This window comes from Platichthys flesus, chromosome 17 (genome assembly GCF_949316205.1).
Source record: "Platichthys flesus chromosome 17, fPlaFle2.1, whole genome shotgun sequence".
NCBI classification, from domain to species: Eukaryota; Metazoa; Chordata; class Actinopteri; order Pleuronectiformes; family Pleuronectidae; genus Platichthys; species Platichthys flesus.
The window spans coordinates 3,367,658-3,394,053 of NC_084961.1; the positions used below are offsets into that span (position 1 = coordinate 3,367,658).

At 45.0% G+C, this 26,396-nt stretch overlaps 6 protein-coding genes across 9 annotated transcripts; 5 read left to right on the forward strand and 1 right to left on the reverse strand.

Moving 5' to 3' along the window:
• The first annotated feature begins 1,918 nt into the window (after window positions 1-1,918).
• Window positions 1,919-3,446, forward strand: LOC133972336 (apolipoprotein A-IV-like). 2 transcript variants are annotated; one of them, XM_062409737.1, is made up of 4 exons: window positions 1,919-1,994; window positions 2,085-2,126; window positions 2,223-2,367; window positions 2,775-3,446. In XM_062409737.1, exons 2-4 carry the CDS (start codon window positions 2,087-2,089, stop codon window positions 3,340-3,342), a joined length of 753 nt encoding a protein of 250 aa, XP_062265721.1. In that variant the 5' UTR covers window positions 1,919-1,994; window positions 2,085-2,086; the 3' UTR covers window positions 3,343-3,446. The 2 variants fall into 2 exon arrangements, with proteins under 2 accessions (XP_062265721.1, XP_062265722.1); XM_062409738.1 differs by having other exon boundaries at window positions 1,987-2,126.
• Window positions 3,447-5,144: 1,698 nt separating this feature from the next.
• Window positions 5,145-7,093, forward strand: apoea (apolipoprotein Ea). Its single transcript, XM_062409735.1, has 5 exons — window positions 5,145-5,312; window positions 5,522-5,585; window positions 5,862-6,009; window positions 6,276-6,563; window positions 6,668-7,093. Exons 2-5 carry the CDS (start codon window positions 5,543-5,545, stop codon window positions 6,966-6,968), a joined length of 780 nt encoding a protein of 259 aa, XP_062265719.1. The 5' UTR covers window positions 5,145-5,312; window positions 5,522-5,542; the 3' UTR covers window positions 6,969-7,093.
• A 744-nt stretch (window positions 7,094-7,837) lies between these two features.
• msto1 (misato mitochondrial distribution and morphology regulator 1) lies at window positions 7,838-13,285 on the forward strand. Of its 2 annotated transcripts, none has more exons than XM_062409714.1 (14): window positions 7,838-8,011; window positions 8,834-8,963; window positions 9,157-9,226; window positions 9,415-9,490; window positions 9,676-9,703; window positions 9,790-9,946; window positions 10,486-10,600; window positions 10,735-10,869; window positions 10,958-11,110; window positions 11,377-11,508; window positions 11,651-11,835; window positions 12,075-12,179; window positions 12,270-12,382; window positions 12,468-13,285. In XM_062409714.1, exons 1-14 carry the CDS (start codon window positions 7,928-7,930, stop codon window positions 12,719-12,721), a joined length of 1,737 nt encoding a protein of 578 aa, XP_062265698.1. In that variant the 5' UTR covers window positions 7,838-7,927; the 3' UTR covers window positions 12,722-13,285. The 2 variants fall into 2 exon arrangements, with proteins under 2 accessions (XP_062265698.1, XP_062265699.1); XM_062409715.1 differs by having other exon boundaries at window positions 9,793-9,946.
• Window positions 13,286-13,704: 419 nt separating this feature from the next.
• On the reverse strand, window positions 13,705-18,519 carry srsf4 (serine and arginine rich splicing factor 4). Of its 2 annotated transcripts, none has more exons than XM_062409725.1 (7): window positions 18,341-18,519; window positions 17,118-17,293; window positions 16,700-16,765; window positions 15,504-15,610; window positions 15,184-15,398; window positions 14,951-15,028; window positions 13,705-14,689 (listed from the first exon to the last, which is right to left on the reverse strand). In XM_062409725.1, the coding sequence occupies exons 1-7, from the start codon at window positions 18,445-18,447 to the stop codon at window positions 14,152-14,154; spliced, it is 1,287 nt and encodes a 428-aa protein (XP_062265709.1). In that variant the 5' UTR covers window positions 18,448-18,519; the 3' UTR covers window positions 13,705-14,151. The 2 variants fall into 2 exon arrangements, with proteins under 2 accessions (XP_062265709.1, XP_062265708.1); XM_062409724.1 differs by having other exon boundaries at window positions 16,696-16,765; window positions 18,341-18,501.
• A 537-nt stretch (window positions 18,520-19,056) lies between these two features.
• On the forward strand, window positions 19,057-23,020 carry xkr8.3 (XK related 8, tandem duplicate 3). Its single transcript, XM_062410507.1, has 3 exons — window positions 19,057-19,817; window positions 20,783-20,970; window positions 21,157-23,020. The coding sequence occupies exons 1-3, from the start codon at window positions 19,492-19,494 to the stop codon at window positions 21,906-21,908; spliced, it is 1,266 nt and encodes a 421-aa protein (XP_062266491.1). The 5' UTR covers window positions 19,057-19,491; the 3' UTR covers window positions 21,909-23,020.
• Window positions 23,021-23,174: 154 nt separating this feature from the next.
• LOC133972893 (XK-related protein 8-like) lies at window positions 23,175-26,125 on the forward strand. Its single transcript, XM_062410506.1, has 3 exons — window positions 23,175-23,559; window positions 24,592-24,782; window positions 24,988-26,125. Exons 1-3 carry the CDS (start codon window positions 23,228-23,230, stop codon window positions 25,812-25,814), a joined length of 1,350 nt encoding a protein of 449 aa, XP_062266490.1. The 5' UTR covers window positions 23,175-23,227; the 3' UTR covers window positions 25,815-26,125.
• The last annotated feature ends 271 nt before the right edge of the window (window positions 26,126-26,396 follow it).

Genomic DNA, 26,396 nt, shown 5'->3' on the forward strand with positions numbered 1-26,396 from the left:
GGCTAAAGTCCTGCCCGTGTTCCCCAGAGGGCCAGATCCTCTGATACCATCTAATCAATCATTAGGTTTCACCCTATTTTTATAGCATCAGATAAGAAATTAATATGTCTGCTACATGTCCAATTCGATGACATGGAGAAGATGTCAAATCAACGGGGTTCCCCTTCGAGGACGTGTATAAATCTCCCTGATGAGATCCAGCTTCACAAAACATAAATATACACAGAACTAGGTCACATATTGAAGAAAAACACAGAGAAACATTTCTGTTATTTGAAGTTAAAAGTTCAGAAAATGAACAGTGGTTTGTTTTGAATTCCTTTTAGCAGGAAAAAGCTAAAATCATGATACTTCATTGTTCCCACGGATCTATGGAGAATATGCTGACAACTGCAATATTTCACATACAAATAAGATAAATTAGATGAAACTTTAATCAAATGTAAATAAATGTAAAGTAAGAAAATATAATCCTTCATTTGAATATAGCCGCAAAGTTAGAATAAGATACATCAGTTAAAATGAAAGTAGCATGAAATATTTACGTATGGAAATGTTTAGCTAATAAACATATTATACAACGTGAAAATGATCGCTAATGGAGAGATATTGCACAGACATTATACATTCCAATGAGAGTAGGTGAACAGTTATAGAATAGAGTGGATTTCATTTTATTGTTTTTGACAACACTGAGGTAATTTCGTTTTTTCCTTCTTCAGCCTTATTCTTATTAAACACAGCTCAAGGGGAAAAGGTTTTTCATATTTTAATCCGAGTGGGACGTCTTTGTCAACACACGTCAAGGCCTGTGTGTGAAACTGGTGTGTTCAGGTGTTTGTGGGTTTGTTCCTGCTGAGAGGAGGCATGTGGCTGCTCCTGTTTATCTGGAGGGAGCAGCGCTGTGAGGAAACCAAACATTCTTCAGTCCAGATAATCTGCAGCTCTGGTGGAACCACTGGATCAAAGTCCTGAACCACATCTCACTGACCTGAAAAAGCTCCTCCGACAACAGTGTGTTGGAATAAAGTTCAGGTCGTTTCAGTAAAATGTTCGTTTGTAGATGAAACAATGGAAACAAATATTAGACAGTAATTAAGATCAATATAAGTGTATAATAATAAAAGTTAAAATCACATATCAATGCTCTAGTTTCTAGAAATACACAATATTGGCCGGGATGATTTAATGTTGTGGCTAATTGATTAATTACTTTTTAAATATTTATACAGGAAATCAATCAACATGACTGAGGATTATAAAGTGTAAAGTTATGATGAACTTCCTGCATCATCCATCACCACCTGTCCGTCAAATCAGAGAAGGAAAAACCTCCTGATAAAAAATAAATGGATCAAACTTCAGGACGAGCAACAGAGGAAACTAATAGAGAAATGAACCCTGAATAAAATTATGTTTCTCTCATAAAAACATCAAAACATAATAGAAACAAATATGAGAGAATAAGAGAATAAAACCTTAGATCAATACCAAATCTGAGTTTTCCAGACAGTGTTGACATAAGGAGTCTCGTCCCCTTTACACTCAAGGTCATATTCATATAGCACATTGAAAATACAGTTGAGCCAATGTGCTTTAAAATCATGATATGAGAAGATCATATTTAAAACACTTGAACAGAAAAATGCAGATATACAAAAGAAAAATGTACGACAGCCATGAACAGAATCTGGTCGAATTAAAAGCAGGATTTAAAAAGTTGGGCTTTGAATTTAAAATCATTAATGTGGGAGGAGACTTTGTTCCAGATTCACTGATCAGCGACATGGAGACGTCTCCTCTTTAGAGAGGTGAGGCCGTCTGACCTGTGACCTCAGCTGTGATGTGGAAGCAGAAGGTGACAGCACGACACTCAGAGCTGGACTTTGCTCCTCAGCTTCCTCCACTCAGCTCCTCCGCCTTTATAACCTCAGCCAGTCAGCTGTGCAGGTCCCAGACGCAGGTTCCAGCTTCTCCCTGACTCAACAGCTCAGGTAAGCCTCCGGCAGCGAGGTGTCACCTCTGACCTCACGAGATCCAGACGGAGACACTGAACTGCTCCTTGTGCACGTTTTTCCTTTCAGCCATGAAGTTCCTCGTGGTTCTCGTCCTCGCCGTCTTCACCGGTGAGTTTTCTGATTCTGGGCGAAAATCAACAGTTCTGACGTTTGCATCGGTCAAAGGTCGGGGGGGTGTTTAATGACCACGTGTCCTCTCGTCAGGTTGCCATGGCCGCCTCGTGCACCAGCCCAGGCCCCAGGTCGCCATGGTAAAGGATGCTTTCTGGGACTACGTCGCCAGGGCAACCCTCACCAGTGAGGACTCGCTGAAGCAGATCCGAGAGTCGGCGCTAGGACACGAACTGAAGTGAGAGAACAACCTGGATTCAGAAACTAGCCTCCAACAGTAGATATACATCTGTCACAAGAGCTGTAGAAAGGACGTTGACTCCGGGTCCAGAAGGTGAAGCCAATGCAGAAGTGCCTGACACCTGCATTCTGTCACATGACCAGCGGAGGGCGACTCCACTGGTTGCAAAGAGTCAATTTCTATAAAAGAAAAAGATTCTCACTTCATTTACAACTTCAGTGAACATTGCATCTACAGTGGCAAGTCGTCTTCAACACACTGTGGTGTTCATTAAGTAACTTAAGTCAGATTTGAGTTCCTTGAATAAATGAACAGTTTCACCTTCATTGGAAAGCAGAGGGTTGTTTTAAGCTTCAGCTCAGTATTCTTAAAGACTTACTCAGAGTGTGTTTGTGTTTGTGCAGCGTCCTCATCTCTGAGAGCACCGAGGCCATCAAGACCTTCGCCGACACCATGCGCACTCAGGTGGCTCCTCTGACCCAGGACCTCATGGCCAAAGTTACCCAGGAGGCCGAGCTGCTGAAGGCTCGTCTGGAGAAAGATCTGGCCGCTGTGAGCACCAACCTGCAGCCCTACACCGAGGATCTGGAGTCCGCCCTCCAGAGGCACGTGGAGGAGCTGAAGAGCGGCGCCGAGTCCATGGACCCCGAGTCCCTGAAGGCCGTGATGCAGCAGAAGAGCCAGGAGCTGAAGGAGCAGCTGGACACGAGCGTGAAGCAGATGCAGGACAGGATGGTTCCCATCACCGAGGAGATAAAGCAGAAGATGGAGCAGAGTCTGGAGGAGTTTCAGAGGAGCATGGTGCCCGTGGCCCAGAGCTTCCAGACGCAGCTGACCCAGAAGACCCAGGAGATCCAGGAGAACCTGGCTCCATACGGAGAGGAGATCAGGGTCAGGCTGGACAAAGACACAGAGCAGCTGAAGAAGCAGCTCTCTGCTCTGTGGAGCTCCTTCACCAAGCTCACCCAGTAAAACATCTCTTACCAGTTTGAAATGATCTCCTCCTGCCTCGTCGTCACTGGTCTCTGCTGCGGCAGAGGTCACGTTTCAAAATAAAGAAAAAGTGCAATACCTTGTTTTCTATGTTTTTTGTGCTCTGTGAAAAATATCAGTATTTTGTCTTGACTGTTTACAACTATAACATAAAAAAAACAACAATAAACACAATGAATGAAAACTACGGTTTCACGGAACTTTCTTTATGTTTTAAATGGAAAACAACCATGTCCATTAAAAAATAAGAAAATACATTCAGAGGCTTTAAATTCCTGAAGGGACAAAATTTCCAAACCCAGTTGTTTATAAATATCACTTTTATCAATGAAAGTGACAGAATGAAAAGTTTGAGAGAAGAAAAAATCAATCTTCTCTTTTATTAATAAAACATTTGATCGATGAAGAGTAAAATCATTTCTTTGTCCTGGTTTGACAGGAGCTAACTTTAAGGTTAGTGTAAACACTTTAAACACGTTGAGTCTTATCAGCCACATTCCTGAGTCTGATTGTTGACTTGTCACTTCGGCCCCAACGTCGACTGTTCAGCAGAAGTCTCTCAGTTTAACTCTCGTCAACTAAATCAGCAAAAGCATCAAGAAACACCAGCAACAATAGAAGGGAGGCTGAAAGTTAAAGAGGCAACAAACAGCAGGTAGAATTATTGTTATTATCAGTAAAAGTATTAGTAGTTAGTAATAGTTTTAGTGTTGTCTAGAAGCAGTTGTGGTAATTCTAACCAATTGTAATAGTTTAGAGGTACTTTCCACTACTGCTTCAATAAAAATACATCATTGATAATGATGGTACCCAATAACATATCCCTATCTGTGTTAATGCGTAAATAAAAACATTTATTTTACAGTATAAAAAATGCAGAAACCAACTTTATGTTTGTTTCAATTAGTTTTATTTTCTTATCTGAAGCTCTATATATTTGGTTGTAAATGTGTTTTCTTTTTATTTGTGATATTAATTAAACAACTTTATTTATAGAGTTACAAAGTGTGTTACAAGGGCAGCAAAGGGAATCACACATATTAAAAGACAGTATTCATTAAAAAGAAATTTAGAATTCATCAAATTCTTTTAAATGAATTTGAACAAATTGAATTCATACTCACAGAATTCAAGTTTTGGTCAAATCCGGAAAGTCTCTCTAATAAAAGTGTGTTTCAACATTGTATTGTTTTATCGATGTTTCTTCTTTACTCACAAATATCCCCCGAATCCATAATGGTTGTTTGTTTGTTCGTCAGCAGGATGACGCAAAAACAACACAACATATTGACATTAGACTCGGAGGGACAAGACCTGAGCATCTGGATCAGATGACTGGACCCTGTTTGGTGGAAGCTGAGTTCCAGGGAACTGTTGGGCCTCCGTGGAGTCAACAGTCAAATGAAAAGTAGATTTCAATCTTCACAGACAATAAAGTTATTCATTAATTGAAGGTGCAGTTGTTCATTGGACGATTTCCCATCTTGTCCCAGCGGTTATTAAAGCAGACTCTGGACCAGACGAGCTGGACATGGATGTGCACAGAGATTTGGCCTTTTCCTTGCTGCCATATCAGCAGCATGTGATCCACAGGGACACTGTCTTCTCTCAGTATCTGCTGCTGATGTCACAGTTTTTTATTTACCTATCAGTCAATCCAACTACTCCACTTTGTAATTCAGAGGATTTAACCCATCACAGGCTGAGAGATCAGATGTTGTGGTGCGTGCTCCTAATTGGACCGACCTGTGTGTCATCGTGTGTCTTTGTGTGTCCTTGTGTACCCTCGGTGCGACGTGGAGACAAAATAGCACCCACAGCAATAAAAGATGACAACAGCACAGTTCACTCTGGGAACTTCGGACGCATTTATTGGATCAGATCAACGATTCCTGAGCGTATAAATACAGAGGAGCAAGACACAGACGTCACAGATCAGGATTCCTGAGGTGAGACACGCATTCAACCTTTTTATTTAGTTAACTGCTGCGTCGTTCTTAAGAGAGATTTATTTTAAAACTATGTACAGTGATTTCTTTTCTTTGCTCTTTTTGAAAACTCATCTTCATGGGTGAAATTGTCAGATTTTTTAAATTTTAAATATGTTTTTATAAAGTGTTTGAGCGAACTGATTTGTTATATGTGAATGTTTTTCCAGGTGTCTACTTTTCCGGTCATCATGAAGGTCTTTGCAGTGATCTTTGTTCTGGCAGCTCTGTCTGGTGAGTTCAAAGCTTCAACTAAAAAATGTCCTGTTAGAGAATCGTATGTTTACTTTTATTTTTTACTGAACTTTTACGATCAAGGACGAACAGACGGTGACGACGAAAGGTAATTTGTGAAGTAGATGTGTGAAGAGAGAAGTTTAAGCTCATGTTGAAAATACAGAATATGCCAGGACCCTGCTGTTATGATAATAATACATATAAAACTACTCAGCTCTGATCGAATCCACCTGAAGTCGGTTGTTGAGCCGTTTGGTTTTCCTCCCTCACCAGGCTGCCATGCCAGGAGCATGCCCGAGCCCAGGAGCGACCCCTGGGAGGAGGCGCTGGAAAAGTTCAAGGATTATTTCACCGACCTGACCTCCAAGTCCGACGCCGTGCTGAAGGACATCAAGAGCCACGAGATCACCAGAGAGCTCGAGTGAGTTTAACCCACATTACCTATGAGCTTATCAGGAGAAGTTACTGAGCTGATATCACCTGACTGCGACCTCTGACCTCTGTCCTGACGTGCACTGTTTACAGCACAAATAGTCAATAGATTTTTTATTTCACCTTTTCAAACACTAATAAACAGATCTTTTTCTGTTCTGCACCTGAATGAGGTTATTCTCAGTCTTGACCCCTCACTTCATGATGACACCTAACCGACCGCCCTGTGCCCCCCCCCCCCCCTCTCTCTCTCAGCACCCTGATCCAGGACAGCATGTCGGAGCTGGCCGTGTACAGACAGGACCTGCAGACCAAGCTGGCTCCGTACACCCAGGAGGCCGCACAGCGTCTGGGCGATGACCTGGACTGGCTGTCCAAAAAACTCAGTGTCCACATGAACGAGGGCCGGGAGCAGATGGAGAAGTACAGCGTGGAGCTGCAGACCATGATGGAGCAGAACGCCGACGACGTCCGGGTCAGGGTCTCCGCCTACACCCGCAAGATGAAGAAACGCCTCAACAAGGACGCACAGGAGATCAAGAGGTGAGGGAGGGGACACAGATGTTCACTAACTAAACCTGAGGATCTTTGATTTTGAGAGTTTTGTGATCTTTAAAGGTACAAATAAAACTCTTTCCTCCCATCAGTCAAGTCGCTGAATACTTTGAGGAGCTCCAGTCCCGTACCTCAGACAACGTGGGGCAGATGCAGACCCAGTTCGAGCCCTACTTGGCTAAGGTGCGAGACAACACCCACGCAAAGGTCATGACCATGAACGACCTGCTGATTTCACAGGTAGACAAAATGTCGAGCAAGATTCAGGCCGCGGCCGAGGACATCAAGGACCGTTTGGAGAGCACAGCTGAAGAGATGAAGAGCACCCTGGAGGAGAAGATGGAGGAGGTGCGCACCTGGTTCAAGCCCTATGTCTCCATGTTCACAGCATAACCTGTCATCAGAGAGTCCGGACTGACTGTTGATGCACATGTAAAGAGGGATTAATAACTGAAGTTGATAAACTATGAAAAGAGAAGTGACTGATGTGTCGTCCAATAAAAACCAGCTGCTTAAAACCTGAGTAAACAATCACTGGTCATCAATAATGAGATTAAACTGTTCACATCTGTTACAGCATCATATCAAAGACTTCTTTTATAAATCTGAGAGAAGGAAAGCATCAGATTTACATTTCAAAGCAACACAGACACTGAAACATGTTTAAATCAGATTAAAAACAAATTAAATCATCAGAATAATCTAAAAGGCATTTTAAAAGTAATAAAACTCACTCAACTCAACGTGTTCCAATGTGGGTTAAGATTCATTGGTTTGTTTGTCAGCAAATAAAACTGATATTTAATAATAATAATAACAATAATCATAATAGTCATAATAATAGTTTAAAAGCTTCGTTGTGACTTTTTTTTTTAAATGTCTTTTTTATATTTGTATATTTATACTTGAACAAACACACCACAGCTAATTCCTCTAGTGTGAAAACTACTACCAATACTTGGTAATAAACCCTGATCCTGGTTCTAATTCTGATCCTGACCCTGGTTCTGGTTCTGATCTTAACCGTGATCCTGATTCTGATCCTGATTCTGATCCTGGTTTTGGTTCTGATCCTGATCCTAATCGTGATCCTGGTTCTGGTTCTGATCCTGATCCTGAAACCCGAATGTTTACACCACGTGTGAATCCACGGCGCGATGAAACCAAACTATCCCTGCGGACGTCACCGTCACATCCAATCACAGCTCGCCTCACCCTCCCCTCGGCCAATAGAATCCACGCGTCGTCAGGGGGAGGCGGAAGCGTCGCGTTAGCTTGTCACTGGAGTTTCCTCCCAACATGTCCGAAGAAGCCGCTTCTCCCTCGGATCCGTGTTGTTGAGCAGCCTCACGATGAGCGGCCCCTGCCGGGAGGTCGTCACTCTTCAGCTCGGACACTATTCTAACTTCGTGGGGACCCACTGGTGGAATTTACAGGTGAGGGGAGGCGGCTAACGCTAAGCTAAAGCGGAGTTAGCTAGCTAGCATCGCATGAGTTGACAGGACTTTCACGTGCCTGACGTTGATAGAACAGCTGAAATGTGCACGTTGTAATATTTAATTATATTTAATCATAGCAGGTGATGAGATGGATTCGAGGTTCGAGCCTGAAATAAAGTGTCAGCAACTAGTTTGTGTGATGCTAACGATGCTAACGATGCTAATGATGAAGTGTCCCCGCAGCAGGAAATGAGTGAGATTCTCCAGAAGAGGAATCACTTTAAGAAATAAGCACAAATCAAAATAGCGTTAAACACTTTTCTGTTTCCAAGATGGAGACATTTATAAAGTTGTCCAGTAAGAAGACAGTGAGATGAGTTCCACCTTAAGAGGGGGCGACATTTAAGTGATGCACAAATTCACAATTCAATATGTATGGGAACTGGTGCTGTGCTTTCAAATGTTTTGTTTATGAAGGAGCTGCAAACAGATACAAATCCAACTTAAACCAGTGGTTGCTGTGTGTTTCTAGGTATCAGACTGGTTGTTGCATGTTTGTTGTTGTGTGTTGTTTGGCCTTTTGTCGTGCTGCAATGAGTCATGGGAGTTATCAGATGCCTCCCTGATGGATAACGCAGGTTGTTCTAATGATAAAGCCCATTTAAAACACCATCAAAACCAAAGTGCATAGGATAAAATTGATAAGAGGAAACATACTGGTCTGCAGTTTAACCTAAAATCTGCCCACAGAGGGGGAAAGTGTTTCAACTTGAGCATTTTCCGTGGAGTTAATGTAGTTAATCTATTCTTGGTTCGCAGGATGCCTCTTTATCGTACGACCCGGAGGAGCAGCTGGGAGAGATCCAGAGCGATGTGGTGTTTCGTGAAGGACAGACCCGGGGGGGACACGTCACCTACACTCCTCGCCTCATCGCCATGGACCTCAAAGGTAATTTAATCGTCTCATGTGCTTTACACTGACGCTGGAAACACCCTTTGCTTTCGTGGGAGTTTATTTAAGTCCCCGTAAGATTAGACCGACTCATTCCGAGCGTGTTAGACTGAAAACGACATTGTAATTCATGCTCCTGGTAAAACAAACATTTATTCTAAAAACTACGTCTCCTCCTCTTCTGTTTCAGGAAGTCTCAGGACACTGCGGCAGGAGGGAAATCTGTACGATGCAGGAAAAGACCCGACTTCTATCACATGGTAAATGAGTGGGTTCAACATTGATCTGCATTTCAAAGACGATATAAACGTGCCGGGGGAGTTTTAACACTTCACATGTCATTTTCTTTGAAACAGCACATTCCCATGAATGCTGCATTTCACATGTTTGTATGAACAATTCCCGGATATTTGAATACCACAATATAAGAATGTGCTTTGTCTTTCAGGGATGGAAGTGTCCTGATGCATAAAGAAAGTCCCCCATCAAAAAACCCTTTTCTTGAAGATCTGGATAAATTCGATGTGAGTAATTTAAGATAGAAATTAAACTGACCTCCAGAAACATTTGCTTTTCATCAGCCGAGGAGATAGTCAGAGAAAAGTAAGGAGACATGTGAGGACAGGCTTTTAATGGTGAAGGCAAAATATTACTACTTGATATAAACATCTTCATATAATTAAGTAACAGCGCTCTTTGTTTCCATAAGGGAGAGATACTCGCCAAGGGTTTCCCAGGTAAGCAAATCCTCAACCAGACCGAGTTCACCTCAATTACAAGATGTTCTGTCGCACTGCAGTGACCAGTCTGACCAATCTCCCAGCAGCTGGTTCCCTGAGAGTGGACACGGTGAACAGTCGACTGGCCCAAGTCCAAAAGGCCTACAGGCTGGAGGGCAACGTGAAGGTGTGGTCCGACTTCCTCCGGATCCACCTGCACCCTCAAAGCATCTCTGTCATCCATCAGTACAACCAGGACGGGTAAAGTGCAGAGTCAGACCTTCCCTAGCGTGTTTGAAATTCAAATCTACATCCAGTTGAAGCCTGACATCAAGTTTGAAATGTTCTCCTGGGACAAATAAGTTATTTTGTATGTGAATTTGATTTTAACTTTTTCTGTTGAAAAGCAAACAAACGTATGGAAGCCTATTTCCACCAGTGACATTTTAAAGATAAAGTCATAGTTATGAGATCTTAGGACGACATGATATAAAAACTTTTTGTATTAAGAGGAAGAATCACAATCAAAGCACAGAAATGGATGAAATCAAGTTGCCTAGAGCAGACTGAAGCTTCAGTACCGGCCTTTCTCCAGCAGATGTCAGGCTTTATGCACAATTGGACTTAACACTGAATTACACACAGGGTTTAATGATCATTTGATTTTCTCTGTAACGTATTCAAAGTACAGAAATATGTGTTAACCTACTCTGCCATCAGTTTGCATTGTTAATATCGATCACATGCAGATTTGTGGATGTTGGTTCAAGTCTCTAACACAGAATCATGTGTGTGCGCAGCGAGGCCCATCGGCTGGAGGCCTTCGGTCAGGGAGAAGCTCTCCTGCAGGGGCCGGTGCTCGAGGAGCTGGAGGACAAACTGCACTTCTTCACAGAAGAGTGTGATTACCTCCAGGTAACTGAGCTGTTTCCACTCTTCTTATTCACTTTTGTTGTATTATCTTGATAATACTATTTTCCCACCTTCTGCTTCTCAGAAACGTTATCTTCTATCTCTCCTCCTCCCTCTGCTTTCTGTTTTCCTCTCAGGGTTTCCAGGTGTTTTGTGACATTGCTGACGGGTTTGCAGGGCTGGGGTCAAAGGTCACAGAGATGCTACAGGACTCTTACAGCGGGAAAGGCATCCTGACCTGGGGCTTAGCACCCGTCAGTCACCAGGACTCAGTGAGTTGTCTCTGTGTCTACGAGTCAGTATTAAGAATCAGATGTTTTGTCAACAGGCTTCTCACACTTGGTGTTTCTCTGTCACCAGAGTCCAGTGAAGAACCTCTACCACATGTTGAACTGCACTTTAGCAACGGCTGAACTGGCCAATCACAGCTCGTTCTTCTGCCCATTGACTCTCCGTGGAGGACTGGGCCGACGCCCCTCCTCTCCCCCAACCTTCCCTCACCTCAACTTCGATGTGAGGCTTTTCTGTCTGGTTTTATTAACTCTTATTCATGTTTCTAGTGATGAATGATATGTGGGGAATATTTTGTATCTATCTTTGCTGATTTCAGACAATTTCCTGTTTTGTTTCCACATTTAATTGATTTAAAGTAAACCTATAGATACAATTTAAATATAATTAAGATGCCCCACTTTGTTTTGAGTATAGATGTGATTAAGGACATTTTAAGATTGATAGTCTCTCTGATTTCTCTCTGTCCCTGTTTTCCCTCCGTCCAGCCGTCACTGTGGTTCCACTCCAGCGCCGTCTTGGCTCTGGCCCTGGACGCCCTCACTGTCCCTTACAGGCTGAGGAACAACAGCGTCCCCATGTGGCAGATGGCAGACTCGCTGGCCGTATCGGGGAGAAAGGTGAATTTTACTTTAATCCAAAAATAATTACAAAAAGACTGCACATAAAGCTGGATGTGTTAATTTCTCTGATACCTAAATCAATAAGTCGTCCTTCCCTTTTCCCATCTCTCTCATTGTGATCGGATCCTTTGAATTATAGGTGGTGGCTGCTTACGGCGCCGTCCCCTTTCCCATGATGCACGGCAGCTCTCTGCCTGACGCCCTGAGCGCCTGTTCGGACGCTCTGCCCTGGAAGCCTCTGTCAGCGTGTCCGGAACCAGACGACAGTCAGTGCTACAGCCAGTGGGCGACGCTCAGAGGCTTTGAGGACCAGAGACTGATCAGGTGAGCGTTTTTCATTATATTTTGGATTCATAGCAGCTTCATCTACGTTTCAGTAAATTCTCTAAGTGCTAAAACCACATTGAGTCCAGAGGCTGCAAACACAGACATCAAGCTTCAGCTTTATCTGGAGTTAATAAAGAATGAGAGAGTCTTGTAGAAACATACAGGCTGTCATCACCACATTAGAAATGAAATCTGTTTTCAACGTGTTGCTGAAATACTGATCTTCTTTCTTTCAGCTCTCTGGCTCCAGGGACAGAACCTTCCTCGCCCCTCCACAGCCTCCTCAGCGGAGAAGACGTCCTGGCGTCTTACATCGGATCGTTCTATCCTTCAGCTTCTCTGTGAGTCCTGACACAGACTCGTTATTTAAACTGTTTAACCCCAACAGGAGACACTGTATTGTAACCACCGCTCTCTCCGTCCTCTCCCAGCGCTCTGCAACTGGTGTCGACTCCCAGTAGGTTGACGCCACCGTTCCCTCAGATTTTCGGCCAGTCCCTGAATCCTCAAGGCTTCCTGCAGAGCCAGGCCCCCCCCTCCGGCTGTGAGTATTTTTATATTTTCAACCTTTTAATTGCTTCTGTGACTTTCTGTCATTTACCTGTATCGTCTCACGCTCCTCTCTGCAGCGCCAGCCCCGTTGGTGAAGTCCGTCCCCGTCATGACGTCCCTTCAGTCCGGGCCTGCACTCGGCACCTGGCTGTCGGAGCTGCATCGGGCTGCCGGCGCTTTCGACATCCGCCATGTGGCCCCTAGCTTCCTCTCCCAGGGGCCCGAGATGGCCGATTACGAGGAGGCCATGGAGCAGCTGGGTCTGATGGCCCGATGTTACAGAGACAGCAGCGGCGGGACGAATCGCTCGTCTTCCTCCGATGACGACTGACGTGGACAGTTTCAAACAGATGTTTACAGCCTGCATGTTCTCCCTCAGACATGAGGAGCTTTGCTGGTTAAAGGACCAGGACTGAATCACATGGTCAATGAAAGACATGAGATTGAATAGTTCAGATTTAACTGCAGCTTGTATCACCGAGTTTGACTTCCAGAAAAAAGGTACATGTGTAGGATTGATCAGGAAGTCGATGGATGTAGCCTCATGAGAATGTTAGCACTGCTCTTACTTCAATGCTTGTGTAATTAAACACGTTTTTTACTAAATGAACAACATACTGTATAAACATGAACCTCTCCCCGCACAGTCCAGAGTGACCTGGAGCTACAACACACAGAGTTCCAATGTTATGTGAAGCTTTAGTCACAAATTATTGAATGTGAATTCATGTAGTTGACTGTAGTTAATGTTTAACTGACACTTAGTCTCATCTGATTTCCCATTTCACACTTCAGCTTAGAAATGGTAAATATACAGTCACATTGGTCCTATTAAAAAGAACAATGGCAGCAGGAGGGTGTTTATGGACTGGAGGAAAATAAACTGTTCCTGACTATTGTTTTGAGAGATTGTTGAAATCATAAATATACTAGGTAATAAATAAGCAGATAAGGTTGGCTGCACAAACAAAGAGGGCAACAGCCTGTTGACTGTAGAACCACAGCAATTTAATGGCTCCAGCCAGTGGAGTTTCAGTGTCTGTACATTTTGTTCTTTGAGACTTGTGACGCAACTGAAATCTAATCTGAGTCAAAGTGACATCTGGTTAAAGTTGTGTAGACATTGTATTAACGCAGAATTGAGATGTTAAGACAAAAACATGTTTTGTGAATGTAGTTGGTTAATCTGAGGGTGAATTAACATTTTGCCCAAATTTTAAGAAAATTCCCTTGCGTGTTTTTGCAGCTGTACCGATGTATAAAAGAAAAGAATCTGTTGCAGTAGAACAAAAGGACCACAGATACAAAACCAAATCCAGAGCTGGTATTTTTTTTTTTTAATCTGAAATAAAATGATACAAGGGTTTCACAAAAGGTGAGGAGATGTCACAACACGATCCCACCAGGCATATTGACAAAAAAACGGTATGCTCCTACATGTGATTAAAAAAAGGCTAAAGACACACGCACACACACCATATCATTTAAACTTATAAAACTGAGATTGCACCCTGTTATTTTACAAACACCTCCACACGAGACGTCTAATGAAAACAAATGCTGCGTAAAGGTCAAATGAAATGGAGAAGCATGAGCATAAAAGACATCAAGCGGGAGTGCCTGGTTTCCTACAGCTATTTATCAAAAAACAGGAGGCAGGGGCAGCGTCTGGGGGACGTAGAAGAGGGACGGGGGTGTGGGGTGGTGGTGGGGGGGAGACACTGGGATGAGGGCTCATGACAAACAGTCCACGACCTGAAACTAGGAGCGGGAACGGGAACGAGACGGGGAGCGGGATTTGGAGCGGGACTCTGATCGTGAGGCGGACCGGGAGTGTGTGCGGGCTTTGGCAGGTGGGGGGGAGCGGGACTTGGATTTAGACCGGGATTTGGACCTGGCTCTGGATTTGAGGTCGACCGGGCTGCGGGACCGGGAGCGAGAGCCCCTCTCGGGCTCGCCTCCCTCCTCGTCACTCTTCGGCGGCTCGCGGCCCTTTGAGCCCGACTTCCTGGAGCGATCTTTGATTCCTGATCGAGAACGAGACCTGGAGCGAGAGCGGGACCTGGACCGGGAATCCTCCTTCTTTATCTTCTTCCCTTCCTTCTTGGCCTTTTTGCTCTTGGGGCTGCGGCTCTTGGGGGAGCGGCTCTTAGGGCTCTTGGGGGAGCGGCTCCTGGGGGAGCGGCTCCTGCTGCGATCCTTGTTCTTCTGAGCACCGTTGCTGCGCTCCTCCTCCTCCTTCTTCACCTTAGTCTTATTCTTCTTGCTACGAGATCGGCTGCGGGAATGGGACGCCGCCCTGTGGACAAGAAACAGAACTACATGTTATATTACATTCTTTGGTCTGCTCAACTTTCTCATTTAATAAAAACATCCACAACAACCAGAACTTAAGAACCTGTCAGTACCAAAGTGATATAGCTTGTTAATCAATGCCACTACAGACCGATTTCAGTGCCATGGCCAAAAAGTTACCGGTAAGAGTCAGACTGGTGCATATCTAGTAAAACCACAGCCCCCCCCGATCACACTCTCCTCTGGTGGAGCTCAGATTTCTCACCTGGAGCGAGAGCGGCTGCGACTGCTGCTCTCACTGCGGCTGCGGCTCTTGCGAGACCTGCGGCTCCTGGAGCGAGACCTGAGTCGAAGAAACAAAAAGAATATGTCAGCATCAATCTGTTAAATCCCTATTTCTCTTCCCTTAACACTTATATGCTTCTCTCTCAGGCTGTATTGCTGATTGTAAACATACGAATCTAAAGATATGAATCAATGCAGTGATGTGTCTCTCACCTGGAGTGGCTGCGGCTGCGGGAGTAAGAGCGGCGGCGCCGGGCTCCGGGTCGGTCCTCGATGAGCCGGATCTTTCTGCCGTTCACCTCGGTGCCGTCCAGCTTCTCCAGGGCCCTCTTCATGTCAGAGTAGAGCCTGAACTCTATCACCCCCTCGTTTTTCCGGCCCTTGTGGGTGTCGGCGTAAGTCACCTCCCCTGCCTGCCTCATGTAGTCCTTCAGAGACGGGGAGACGAAGTCAGCCACTGATGCTCGTTGTCACAGTCTAATGAGTAAATTCTGTGTTTTTCAGTTTGAATCATCTGTGTGAGAACGTCTTACCTTTAAATCCTGCCAGCTGCAGCGGCTGGAAAGATTCTCAACAATGAGCCGATAGTCTGTCCTTATAGGCGGACCATATCTGTCTCTTCCAAAGCGTCCATATCCACCTTTCAAGGTAACAGGGAAACAGGGAAATGAGGACCAGGCACAAACTGCGGTGATGCAGTTACACTACACTCAGAGCTACACCCTACCAAACATTCCAATATTCTCTTGGAAAAGGAAAAAAATATTACAAAAAAAAATCATTTAAATCCAGAAAAAAAGTATATTCCTATGAATTTATTCAAAAGCCTACACCTATATGAGAACTTTAGCAGATAAAACTTTTTTTAGAAACGCTCACTAAGCCTGTAATCTTAACAAATCAAATTCAAGAACATAACTGATCCAGGAAGTACTTACGGTGAACTACATCAAGTTTCTAAGCTAGCCTATCTAAAACATTTCACTGTTACAAAACATGTTCTGTTTTTTTCAGGCACCTATAAGAGCTGAACCCACATCTGTTCCTAACCCCATGGCATCCTCACCACCCGGCCTTGGCCTAATGGGAAAAGCGGTCTTCATTCACAATGGCTCCCTTTTTTGGTCTGCCCAGGGGCCCAGAATGGTCAAACCACACTCTTGGAAAGGGGGGACACCATGGCCAGCAATAGGGGCAGGCAGTCAGCAAAGGACTCTTTCAATTAAAACATTGAGGTTCTTTGTTAAATCTTTACCTTTAAATTGACAGTCATTTTAAATAAAAAAAAAAAAAATGGAATAAGACATCAATAGATAACAAGATATTTTTGACAATCAGTACGGTTATTTTACAATATTTCAAATCAAGACAGTTATATTATCTATCATTAAGCCCCATCACATATTCACAACACATGGAAACCCAAGATTTGTCAAGTCATTGGTGGCTCTGGTGCACACTGACAAGGAAACCTCCACCCAGCTCCACTATTCTTCTAGACGACAGAGCCGCTAGGCGCCGCAGAGAGTGCTGCTCGAGCGCCTTCTAACTCGTCTACTTGCAACACAAAAATAAAAACAGAGACTTTGGAATGGGCGACACTAAGACACACCTAAACAAGCTAATCAGAGACCAGGAGGACCCACTGACACCAGGGTTACGCCCCAAACTGTCACACTACTAGCTTTCAAAAAACGTAAAAGAAAATTTGGAAATGCTGCTGACCCACTTGTAGTTTGATGACCTCTGGGATGCCCTGAAGACTGTGAGGGGGATTGTAACGGTTTGTCGTGGTCTGTGGTCCAAGAAAAAGAAGTCCCTGGTATTATTATCTGTGCATCTTTTATGGCTGGGAAAATACGTTTTGTTATATATAATCGCAGATTTAATATATTTACCATCTAGGCCTGTATCAAAACATTCTTAAGCTAAATGTATAGAATGAAAAGTATCACAAACAGACAACCCCAGAGTTTGTTATCAAAAACTTGGATGTGAGTTGAACGCACAGCAGCCACCAAGGACGAGATTTAAAACGTTTGCACCCCTTCGTAACTTTAGATCAATGATTCCCTTAAATGAATGAAATCTCTCGCCAAATGAAATCATTCATGTGAAATGACAGAAGTACCCTTCTGGACACTTACTCCTTCCGCCGCCTCCTCCTCCTCCTCCTCCACCACCACCACCACCGTAGCCTCCATCACGCCGGGGCCCCTTGGTGTGCTCCACGATGACCCGCTCTCCACACAGCTCTTTGCCGTTCAGGTCGTACACGGCATCGTCTGCGTCGCGGGGGTCATCGAATTCAACAAACCCATAGCTGCAGTGGGAAGAAGACACTGGGTTACAACAAAGGATGCATACAACAACAACAACACACAGCACAGGTCAGGTGTTTACACTCAAGACCACTAACACATGTACTATAATAATAGGGAGTGCATAATTTCTGAGTTTTCCTAAGATTGTGTTATCAGAGAACAGAGAGTAATGAAATGAGGTTTGGCATTTTACAGTTTAAGCATAAACTTTACTATAAACAACTTCAAAATAAAAACAAAAATATAAATGTAACAATTCTAATCATGAATGTACACCAAAACCCATTTCCCATTATATAGATCTAATAGAAAGTGATTGATTGTTGTGTTGAAACATGTTGATTAATTATAACAACATCTCCAGCTTTGTTACACAATCAAATTCTATGAATGTATTATTTCCTTAGTCAATCATTATCAATAACAATAGGATCATAGCTCTATTACACAATAAAAGCACTATCGTTCAATTGGCTTATTTATTTACTTCACACATCAAAGGGCACCGCGCCTGGAGCTACACGGTTCAGACCGGTCTCGAACGTGTGAAGGTTCCACTCAACCAATCACCGCAGCGCTCTCTGTACGAATGTATGAGCTAAAAGAGGAAGTCGGCGCGTGCAGCTGCGAACACGTTTGAACACGTTTAACAACACGCGCACGATATTCGAACAAAGTGTCTCCGCTCCTCGGGATTTACACGTGCGGGTTGTGCACCAAACACAAACAAGCGCCCGTGACATTGCCACGTCAAACGGCTAGCTCCGGTTAGCTAGCCGCGGCTGTGTGGAGGAGATCGAACAAATCCCACCGAGGGGCCACGCACGGCCGAGATAAACACGCATCAAACACCGAGAAACGCGGGTTCAAGCAGAGCTAGCACATCCGTGGGGATTAGATCACAAGATACACGGCGGCGGGTGTAGCATTAGCATGCTAGGCCCTTCAGATAGGCCTGGTCAGGGCGTCTGGTGCGCGGCCTGCAGCGCGGTGGCTCCACGGGGGAAACCAAATAAAGACCGAATCCGGAGGGAGGGAGTCGTTACCCGTTCTTCAGGTCCACCTCCAGGATCTTCCCGTAGCCCTTGAAGAACCGCTCCACGTCCTTCTCCCGGGCGCGGTAGCTCAGTCGGCCGATGTACACCCTGGACATCTTGTTAGCTCGTGTGCTAGCGCGGCGTGAAGCGAGCAAGCGCGAGGCGGCGGAGGCACATGCACGCGCTCCTCTCACACAATAGGTCGCGGCGGCGGGAGGCGTGGCTTCAGTAGTGGGAAGGAGGGTTTGTTGGGACCCGAGTTCAGACTGTCAGGGGGCGCCTTGACTCGCAGGCAAGACCTAGGGCACAAGATATACATCAGTAAAAGTTACAACAATGTTTACATTAACCTACTAGCCACAGCTCATAACATAAACCGTTATTATTTAGATGTCCCATCAGAATAACCTGACCTGATACCCTCCCAGGTGCAAAGAGACAGTGTTTACATTAGACATGAGGCCATTGTTACCAAAGAAGAGATTATAATAACGCGTTACGCTGCACTTCACTCCAACTAACATCGTAATAAAACGTACACAGACAATAGTTAGACAGTACTATGTGTAGTTTTAAAGAACTAGGAAATTAAACCAAGCCATGGTTATGTAAAGTAATGTAAAGTAAAGTAATGTAATGGTATAATAAAAAGAGTTGCGGCTACTAGGGCCGAGCTCTGAGGTGTAATGGGACGTGGCCTAATACCGGTCTATTAATACAATACAATACAATATAAGTGTATTTCTACCGACCTTTAGAATCGACTAATCGAATAACCCGTTACTATCGAACATGTTGGGGGTCTTTAATTGCTCAACCTGTCCCTCCCTGACGGCTCGACCTGTCGTGACCTGTGTAATCCGCGGGGGGCGGGGTTAAGAGCCGCACACACACCGAGCGTCCCTGTCCTGTCCCCGGTCCTCTAAACTTTTCTTTTGCCGCTTTCCTTCACACAATGTCCGCCGCGGGCTGATGTCGCCCCGGTGGAGCAGGTCGACGCGGGTTCGCTCAGCCGGTAGAGTCCCGACAACTCGCTCCTTCAATGGGTTGAGGAGCGTGTTTGGAGCGGGAGGGAAGTAACGGTACTCGGCGTTAGCTCCATGTTAGCTTCGCAGCAACAGGTCGGCTAGTCCCCCCCCCCCCTCCCCCGGGGCTCGGACATGGAGCGCTCCGCTTTCTCGAAATACTCCTGGATCGACTTCGTGTTCTCGGTGATCGGAGTGTGCACCTTCCTGGTGGACTGGGCATCGGACGTGTGGGTGGCCACCGAGTTTTACTGCCGCGGGGACCTGCTGTGGTTCTCGGTGCTGGTCGGCCTCATGGTCCTGTCCTCGGTCGTGGTCCAGATGTTCAGCTGGTTCTGGTTCAAGTACGACCGGGAGCTGCCCGGGTTCAGCGGGCGGCCCGGAGCGGGGACGGTGCTGTTCGGGGACCGGGTGAAGCTCTGCTGCCTGCTACATGTGCTGCAGCTCGGCTTCCTCTGCAGGTGAGACCCGGTCTCTGGCTCCACACTCACATCGATCCAGGAGTTCAGCTCAGATGTTAGAGTTTAAAACCTTCAGCCGCGAGGCGGACTGGACTGAATATTAATATTAATAATGTAATAGAATTGTTAAAAGAGTCCTGTTGGTCATTATAATGGGAAACTTTCTAAAAGTACTGAGTTAATATCTCATAAACATGACTTTCTGACTCTTTAATCTCATAACTTTGTTTTGTTATTCGTCTTCTGGCAGAAAAAGGACCTCTGCTGATTGAAAATAACATTTTATCACATCAGGCTTATTACAAGGGGCATTCTTTCTCTATTTATTAATATAGGGAAATCACTCCCAGTATGACTATGATTTACAGCACCAGTAGCTATTTGACTGTATCAATGGTGAAGAATAGCTTGTGTGTTATTTATAGTGATTTCCCAACATGTGCAGAGTTTCATCAAAAGATTTGCATGAAACAAAGTGTTGCTAGATCACTTTAAAGTTTGCTTAACCATTCCCAAATTAGATATGTAATAACATTTGTTCTATGTTAATGTTTGATGATGTAAATAGTTTAGACATTTTTACTCAAAACTTTTCCTAAGTGATTATTTTTCTTCACCATGATCACACCTTCCCTGCTGCAGTACCACACTCTCTGCTCATTTCTCCCATAGAGAAACTCAACCAGGCATGTAATGATATTTGTCAGGTTCTGACTGTAAATCCGGTTTGGAAACAAATAAATCTAATCTGCCAGAAGAGAACTGGATTCTTAGAATACACAACAAACAGTGAGTCAATAGGATTTGAAAAGCGTTGAGAATGAAGGGCGTGATTCTCAGCTTCATAAAACGCTCAATGCCACATTGCTTCTTTTCTTTGTAAAAGCTTTGTGGGTTTGGTTTGTGACTTGTTCTCACAGTTTGTGTGTGTCTCATGCTCCTCTCTCACACGCCCCTCCATGCAGGCACATCTCCGCCATACTTCAAGGCTTCAGGGTTTGGTGGCGGAAGGAGGAAGGGTCCGAGTACGCCGTGTACCTGACACATGACCTCAGCATGCTGCGCCTCATCGAGACGTTCTGTGAGAGCGCGCCGCAGCTCACCCTCATGATCTACGTCATGCTGAGCACCAACAAGGCCAGGACGGTCCAGTGTGAGTTCCTCTTTACTGGATTTACCTACAAGCAAATGCATGTTTTGAGGTTGAATAAAATACAGCTGCAGGGTTGAGGTTTCCTCCAGAACTCTATCAGGGTCCTGGTAAGTCACGACATGTGTGTGTGGTCATGTTCACTTCCTCTTGGTTGCCCCACTGATAGATCAACTTCTGTTTTTGCAGTTGTGAGCATCGCTGCATCCACCACCTCCATCGCCTGGATGGTGGTGGACTACCACCGCTCCCTGCGCTCCTTCCTCCCGGACAAAGCCAAGCAGGGCTGGGGTTCCTCCCTGATCTACTTCCTGTGGAACCTGCTGCTCATCGCCCCCCGTGTGGCGGCGCTCGCTCTGTTCGCCTCGGTGCTGCCCGGGTACATCGGCGTCCACTTCCTCATCCTGTGGCTTGTGTTTGTGTTGTGGGTGTGGCGGCAGAGGACGTACTTCATGGACAGCGTGGCTGGCGAGTGGCTCTACCGGGCCACCGTGGGACTCATCTGGTACTTCAGCTGGTTCAATGTGGCCGACGGTCGGACCCGGGGCCGGAGCCTCGTCTACCATTCCTTCATCACCACGGACGCTGGAATCCTGCTGGTGACCTGGTGGTGCTACAGAGACCCGGTCCAGACGGAGTCCTACGCCCTGCCTCTGATCATCACTCTACCTCTCATCTACCTCCTGGGACTGCTCTTCAAAACCCTCTACTACTGCTGCTTCCACCCCAAACTGTGGAGGCCCCCGATGAGGGACCCCGGGCTGCCCGCGGATCTGCCTGATGCCGAAGTGTCCTTCAGAGACATCTCCATCCAGGACGGCGCGCTGTCCTCCCAGCTGCTCAACAAACGCATGGCCTGCCACGCTTCTCATTTTTACTCGGAGCAGAAAGACGTTGGACAGACGGACAAAACCAGTAAAGCAGAATCCCCATGTCTGTGATGTCTGTGATGTCTCAGCCAATCGTATTCAGCCGATAAACGTAACCTTGTGTGGAAGTGATGGAGTTCTGTCCGTCTCCATCGACTGTTTCCTGTGCTCAGTGTTAACCACAGACTGTTTATCATGAAGAAGGAAAGAAATGAAGCCTAAAGATCCTGGACACGAACACTGCCACCGGATTTCAACCAACACACAAGCTCAGAAACAATACTTGAAACAAAATCCTATTCACAGTATTCACGGTACATGTGCTTTTACGATATCATATTCCAATAGAGCAAATAACCAACATATTCAGGTACGACTTAATACAAGAAGAAATATTAAAGGAATAAGATAAAACAAAATCCTGTTTTCATCACACAGAATACACAGCAATACATCTCCACTCTACTTGAAGCTGCTGTAATATGATAAGCTAGGTTTTAGAGTCCCTTTTTTACAGGTGAATGTATTTGAATGTCCTGATACATGAAGTCAACTTGTACATGTGGAAGTTGTTTCACTTATTGCCAAAGGTTTGTTGTGGTTGCGTCAACATCTTGTTTTTCCACAATGCAAACATTCTAATTTCTCAACATGTTACCAACCTCTGATCCCTGTTACTTTTGGAATTTGTTTTAAAACTTTAAAGTTTATACTATTCAGGGGTTTCACAAGACAACGGATGTGCGTTGTGAATGTGTGTCTGTGTTGTACTGTTGGGTTGTGTTACAGCTGCTACCACTACAACCTCTCTGAAGGACCTTGAATGTAGATCCGACTCATAAGCTCTACTTATGAGTCATTCTCTTGTTTAATTGTCGCAGAACTTCCCTATAACTTCAGTTCAAACTCATCAAAACAAACTTTTCCCTCAGTTTATGAGTAATAAGGTATTAAACAGTTATTGTAGATGAAGCATGTTCACTTTAAATCTCTTTAAAAGTCTGTTCAAGTTGCCGTTTGTGTTATTTTTACATGTCAAACCTGTTTTAGTTGATTCATTTCACAAAAATGTTCATACTTAATGTTCCAAGACAAGATTTGTGCTCCAGCCTCTGCTGCGTGGATGTGTTTCTCATTTGCCACGTGCAACTATTAAAAACAAATACCTGTATGAACAGTTTCAATTTGTGTGTTTGCACTTGTTCCTTTTCCCAGAAGTGACACAACCTGAATAGGAAACAGCTGCTCAACAGTTTGTCTTTAAGTTGTGCTGTGAGCTCCAGAGGGTTGTCCTGTGGGAGTGGTCACACGTTGTAGGTTCAACTCTGAACCTTGCTCCATTCCTACTTTCAGTTGTCTTTTTCTCCAACAAGTGTCAACAGGGCTCCGGCATGGAGCAGCCCTCAGATCAGCCGGTAAACGACTCCCAGGCTGTGTTTAAGTATCGCCCTGTGGACTTCCTCTTCACTCTCCTGGGTCTGGTGTTCCTGGTGGCCGACATTGTCCTGGATTTCTATGCAGTTGTGAGTTTTTACCAGGAAGGGGAGTACGTGAGCCTCGGCGTCCTGCTGCTGTTCCTGCTCGGCTCCTCGGTGCTGGGGCAGCTCTACAGCTGGCTCTGGTACAGCTATGAGGACTTTCGCAGGGACACCAAGGTGGAGCGCTGCCTGAGACTGTGGCAGCTGCACCTCCTTCATGTGCTGCAGCTGGGAATCTACTTCAGGTAGGTGGCCTTATAATCTGGCCCATCTCCTGTATGTTGTATAGTATTTAGAGCTGTAAATGAAGCAGTTTGACATTACATTGCATCACCTGTATAATACCAGGCAGTTTCGTTTTCAGATATTCATCTGTGTACTCCACCCTCGGATAGTCCCTCCAGCTCGTATGTGAAAATGTCTTTGTATTCATGGAGGAATATAATGAAGTTAATCGAGGCATCTTCTCATACTTGATTTGATCACATGAATATTCCTATTATGTAAACTGGCTTTTGTAGAAGCCAGAATTCACGGCTTTTCATTCCCAGATGAAACTTTCATAAAGAACTGAAACTAAGAATTACTCCCTAGTGACACCAAAGATGCCAAATATTCACTGGTACCAGCTTCTCCTACATAGATTTCCCAGTTCCCCAATTTTCAAAGAAACTCAATATATATTTGATTTGTTTTCTTACAGCTTGTCTGATGTGTTTTTAGGATTGGTACTGATATTAGGGAGTAAAAGTGTCTGATACAGATATATTTGGCATTATATGTTTGGCATTAATTACTAAGATGTCAGTAACCAACCCTCAGCTCTATAACGAATAACTATAAATTAAAACAAAAAATTAATACAACCACATGAATAAAACTTGAACCTGAAAGTCAACCTTGACAAGACTGAACTGGTTTTCCTCCCAGGGAAATGCTCTCCCAGTTTGAATCAACCTGTAATTCCTGATTCTTGCTGGTCTCATAGTTCAATTCACTTATTGTAAGTAGCTTTAGATGAAAGCCTCAGCTAAATGTAACCTGAACTAAGAAAGCTTACTCTGAATTATTTGTTCTATGCAATAAAATTAGAGCTACATGCGACCACACTTTGATACAAAAATATGTAAAGGACCCACAAAGTGTCCGACTACACAAAGGAGGATGGACATTTTGGAATGAAACCATTGATGGGACCTTTTGGGCCCCTGGATCTACAGTTAACTTGCTTAGTAATATCATTTATTATGGGATTAACTCATTCTCTCTCTTCTCAGGCATGCTGGCGTCGTGGAGGTTTCTGTCCAGAACTTCCTCACAAAGTCCCGCCGGCCTGAGGATGTGGCCGTGTTCCTGACCCACGACCTCAGCATGCTGCGGCTGTTTGAGACGTTCTCGGAGAGCAGCCCTCAGCTCGTGCTCATGCTCACCATCATCCTGCAGCGGGGTCAGCTGGACCCTGTGACCGGTGATGTTCTTACTTAATTCCAGTGCTGAAGTTTGTCTGCCTTCCTTAGAGCTCTAGAACCTGAGGAGTTCACCACTTAAACCCACTGATGTGAAAACATAGATTTAATATAAACGTGTTTTCTTGCTTCAGTCCAACCTGGACCTCGGTGCTTCCGTCTCCCTGACATTCGGCCTCTTGACCTCTGACCTCTTCTCCTCCTCAGTGCTGAAGGCCCTCGGCTCGGCCGCAGCCATCGCCATCAGTGTGACCATGTACCACCGCTCCCTGCGCTCCTTCCTGCCCGACAAGATGGACCAGGGGCTGGTCTCCTCGGTGGTCTACTTCATCTGGAACCTGCTCTTCATCGCGTCTCGGGTCGTGGCCCTCGCCCTCTTCGCCTCCGTGCTGCCCTGCTTCATCTTCAGCCACTTCGTTTGCTCCTGGCTGCTTTTGTTCTTCTTCGCCTGGAGATCCAAGACCAGCTTCATGGACAGCCCCGGTGCAGAGTGGCTTTACCAAGCCACTGTGGGCCTCATTTGGTATTTCAACTGGTTTAATGTGGCGGAGGGGAGCACCAGGACCAGGCTGCTGTTCTACCATGGGTACAAACTGGTGGATATATCCCTCCTCTGCGGCCTGTGGTGCTGGAAGATAACCACAGAACCATCTCACAGTGGAATAACCCTCTTTAATGCTGTAATCACTGCTGTCAGTGTCGTGTCTGTTTACGTCCTTGGCCTCTTATTTAAAATAATATATTACAAGCACTACCACCCAAACCTCAAAAGAGAGCAGATGACAGGTGGCTCTGTTGGGATGACCCAAAATGGAGATAACGCCCCTGTAGATAAATCACCTTCTGGTGACGAGGTGGACTTAATGCTGATGGACGCAGGCTCAGGTGGTCAGACCCGCCTTGTTAGTTACTCTTATGAGTCATCAGATACAGTCGTTGCATTTCGCTGCGGGCCCAGCTCACCACCACCGCCGGCCAGTGTCGGCCGCTGCAATAACAGAATGAGGAAGATGGCCGATAACTTCTACTGCTGACCAGCCGTCACTTGACATCCACACATCAGGGAGTGAGGTTGGAAAGAGACGTGAGTCATGCAGGCGTCTGTCATCACGCCACTGGGTTCATGGGACTTTGACCTGATCAGTAACCACACATTCAAACTCATGAGGCGCTACTGAGGTTCCAGGTGGAGACGGCTTCTTCCTCACAGGCCCTTTGTGGTGAGACAGTCCAATGACGGTCTGTTACTGGTGCTCCTTTGTGTTGACCGGTATCATTATCAATATTATTATTATTATTATTATTATTAATAAAACAATAGTTGTTCACATTATGTGGGAACAGTTATTGGCTGCTGTAATTATTCCTCTTGCTCATCTGCTCTGGATTTGAACAGATCTTATTCTAAATGATTAATTTGAAGGGTCTGTAAGAAAATTAATCTGTCACTTTTTAGAAAAGCAACGTCCTCCCGGGGTTTAATCACTGTTTCATTGGACCCTTAGTTTCACTTTTCGAAAAATAAAGTGTAAGATAATAGAATGTCCGTCAGTAGAGGCCCAACAGTCTCCTTCTGTTAAATTTAATTCACCTTGATCCAGATTTTTATTTGAATC

Coding starts and splice junctions, on each gene's coding strand:
- xkr8.3 (XM_062410507.1), top strand. CDS start 19,492: ATGGAGCGCTCCGCTTTCTCGAAATACTCCTGGATCGACTTCGTGTTC. Junction 19,818..20,782: donor CAGCTCGGCTTCCTCTGCAG/GTGAGACCCGGT, acceptor CCCTCCATGCAG/GCACATCTCCGCCATACTTC. Junction 20,971..21,156: donor CAAGGCCAGGACGGTCCAGT/GTGAGTTCCTCT, acceptor CTGTTTTTGCAG/TTGTGAGCATCGCTGCATCC.
- LOC133972893 (XM_062410506.1), top strand. CDS start 23,228: ATGGAGCAGCCCTCAGATCAGCCGGTAAACGACTCCCAGGCTGTGTTT. Junction 23,560..24,591: donor CAGCTGGGAATCTACTTCAG/GTAGGTGGCCTT, acceptor CTCTCTTCTCAG/GCATGCTGGCGTCGTGGAGG. Junction 24,783..24,987: donor TCAGCTGGACCCTGTGACCG/GTGATGTTCTTA, acceptor TCTCCTCCTCAG/TGCTGAAGGCCCTCGGCTCG.
- msto1 (XM_062409714.1), top strand. CDS start 7,928: ATGAGCGGCCCCTGCCGGGAGGTCGTCACTCTTCAGCTCGGACACTAT. Junction 8,012..8,833: donor CCCACTGGTGGAATTTACAG/GTGAGGGGAGGC, acceptor CTTGGTTCGCAG/GATGCCTCTTTATCGTACGA. Junction 9,947..10,485: donor CATCAGTACAACCAGGACGG/GTAAAGTGCAGA, acceptor GTGTGTGCGCAG/CGAGGCCCATCGGCTGGAGG.
- LOC133972336 (XM_062409737.1), top strand. CDS start 2,087: ATGAAGTTCCTCGTGGTTCTCGTCCTCGCCGTCTTCACCG. Junction 2,127..2,222: donor CGTCCTCGCCGTCTTCACCG/GTGAGTTTTCTG, acceptor TCCTCTCGTCAG/GTTGCCATGGCCGCCTCGTG. Junction 2,368..2,774: donor GCGCTAGGACACGAACTGAA/GTGAGAGAACAA, acceptor GTGTTTGTGCAG/CGTCCTCATCTCTGAGAGCA.
- apoea (XM_062409735.1), top strand. CDS start 5,543: ATGAAGGTCTTTGCAGTGATCTTTGTTCTGGCAGCTCTGTCTG. Junction 6,010..6,275: donor GAGATCACCAGAGAGCTCGA/GTGAGTTTAACC, acceptor TCTCTCTCTCAG/CACCCTGATCCAGGACAGCA. Junction 6,564..6,667: donor GACGCACAGGAGATCAAGAG/GTGAGGGAGGGG, acceptor TCCTCCCATCAG/TCAAGTCGCTGAATACTTTG.
- srsf4 (XM_062409725.1), bottom strand. CDS start 18,447: ATGTCCAGGGTGTACATCGGCCGACTGAGCTACCGCGCCCGGGAGAAG. Junction 15,611..16,699: donor CAGAGGTCATCAAACTACAA/GTGGGTCAGCAG, acceptor TTACCTTGAAAG/GTGGATATGGACGCTTTGGA. Junction 14,690..14,950: donor CGCAGCCGCTCTCGCTCCAG/GTGAGAAATCTG, acceptor TCTTGTCCACAG/GGCGGCGTCCCATTCCCGCA.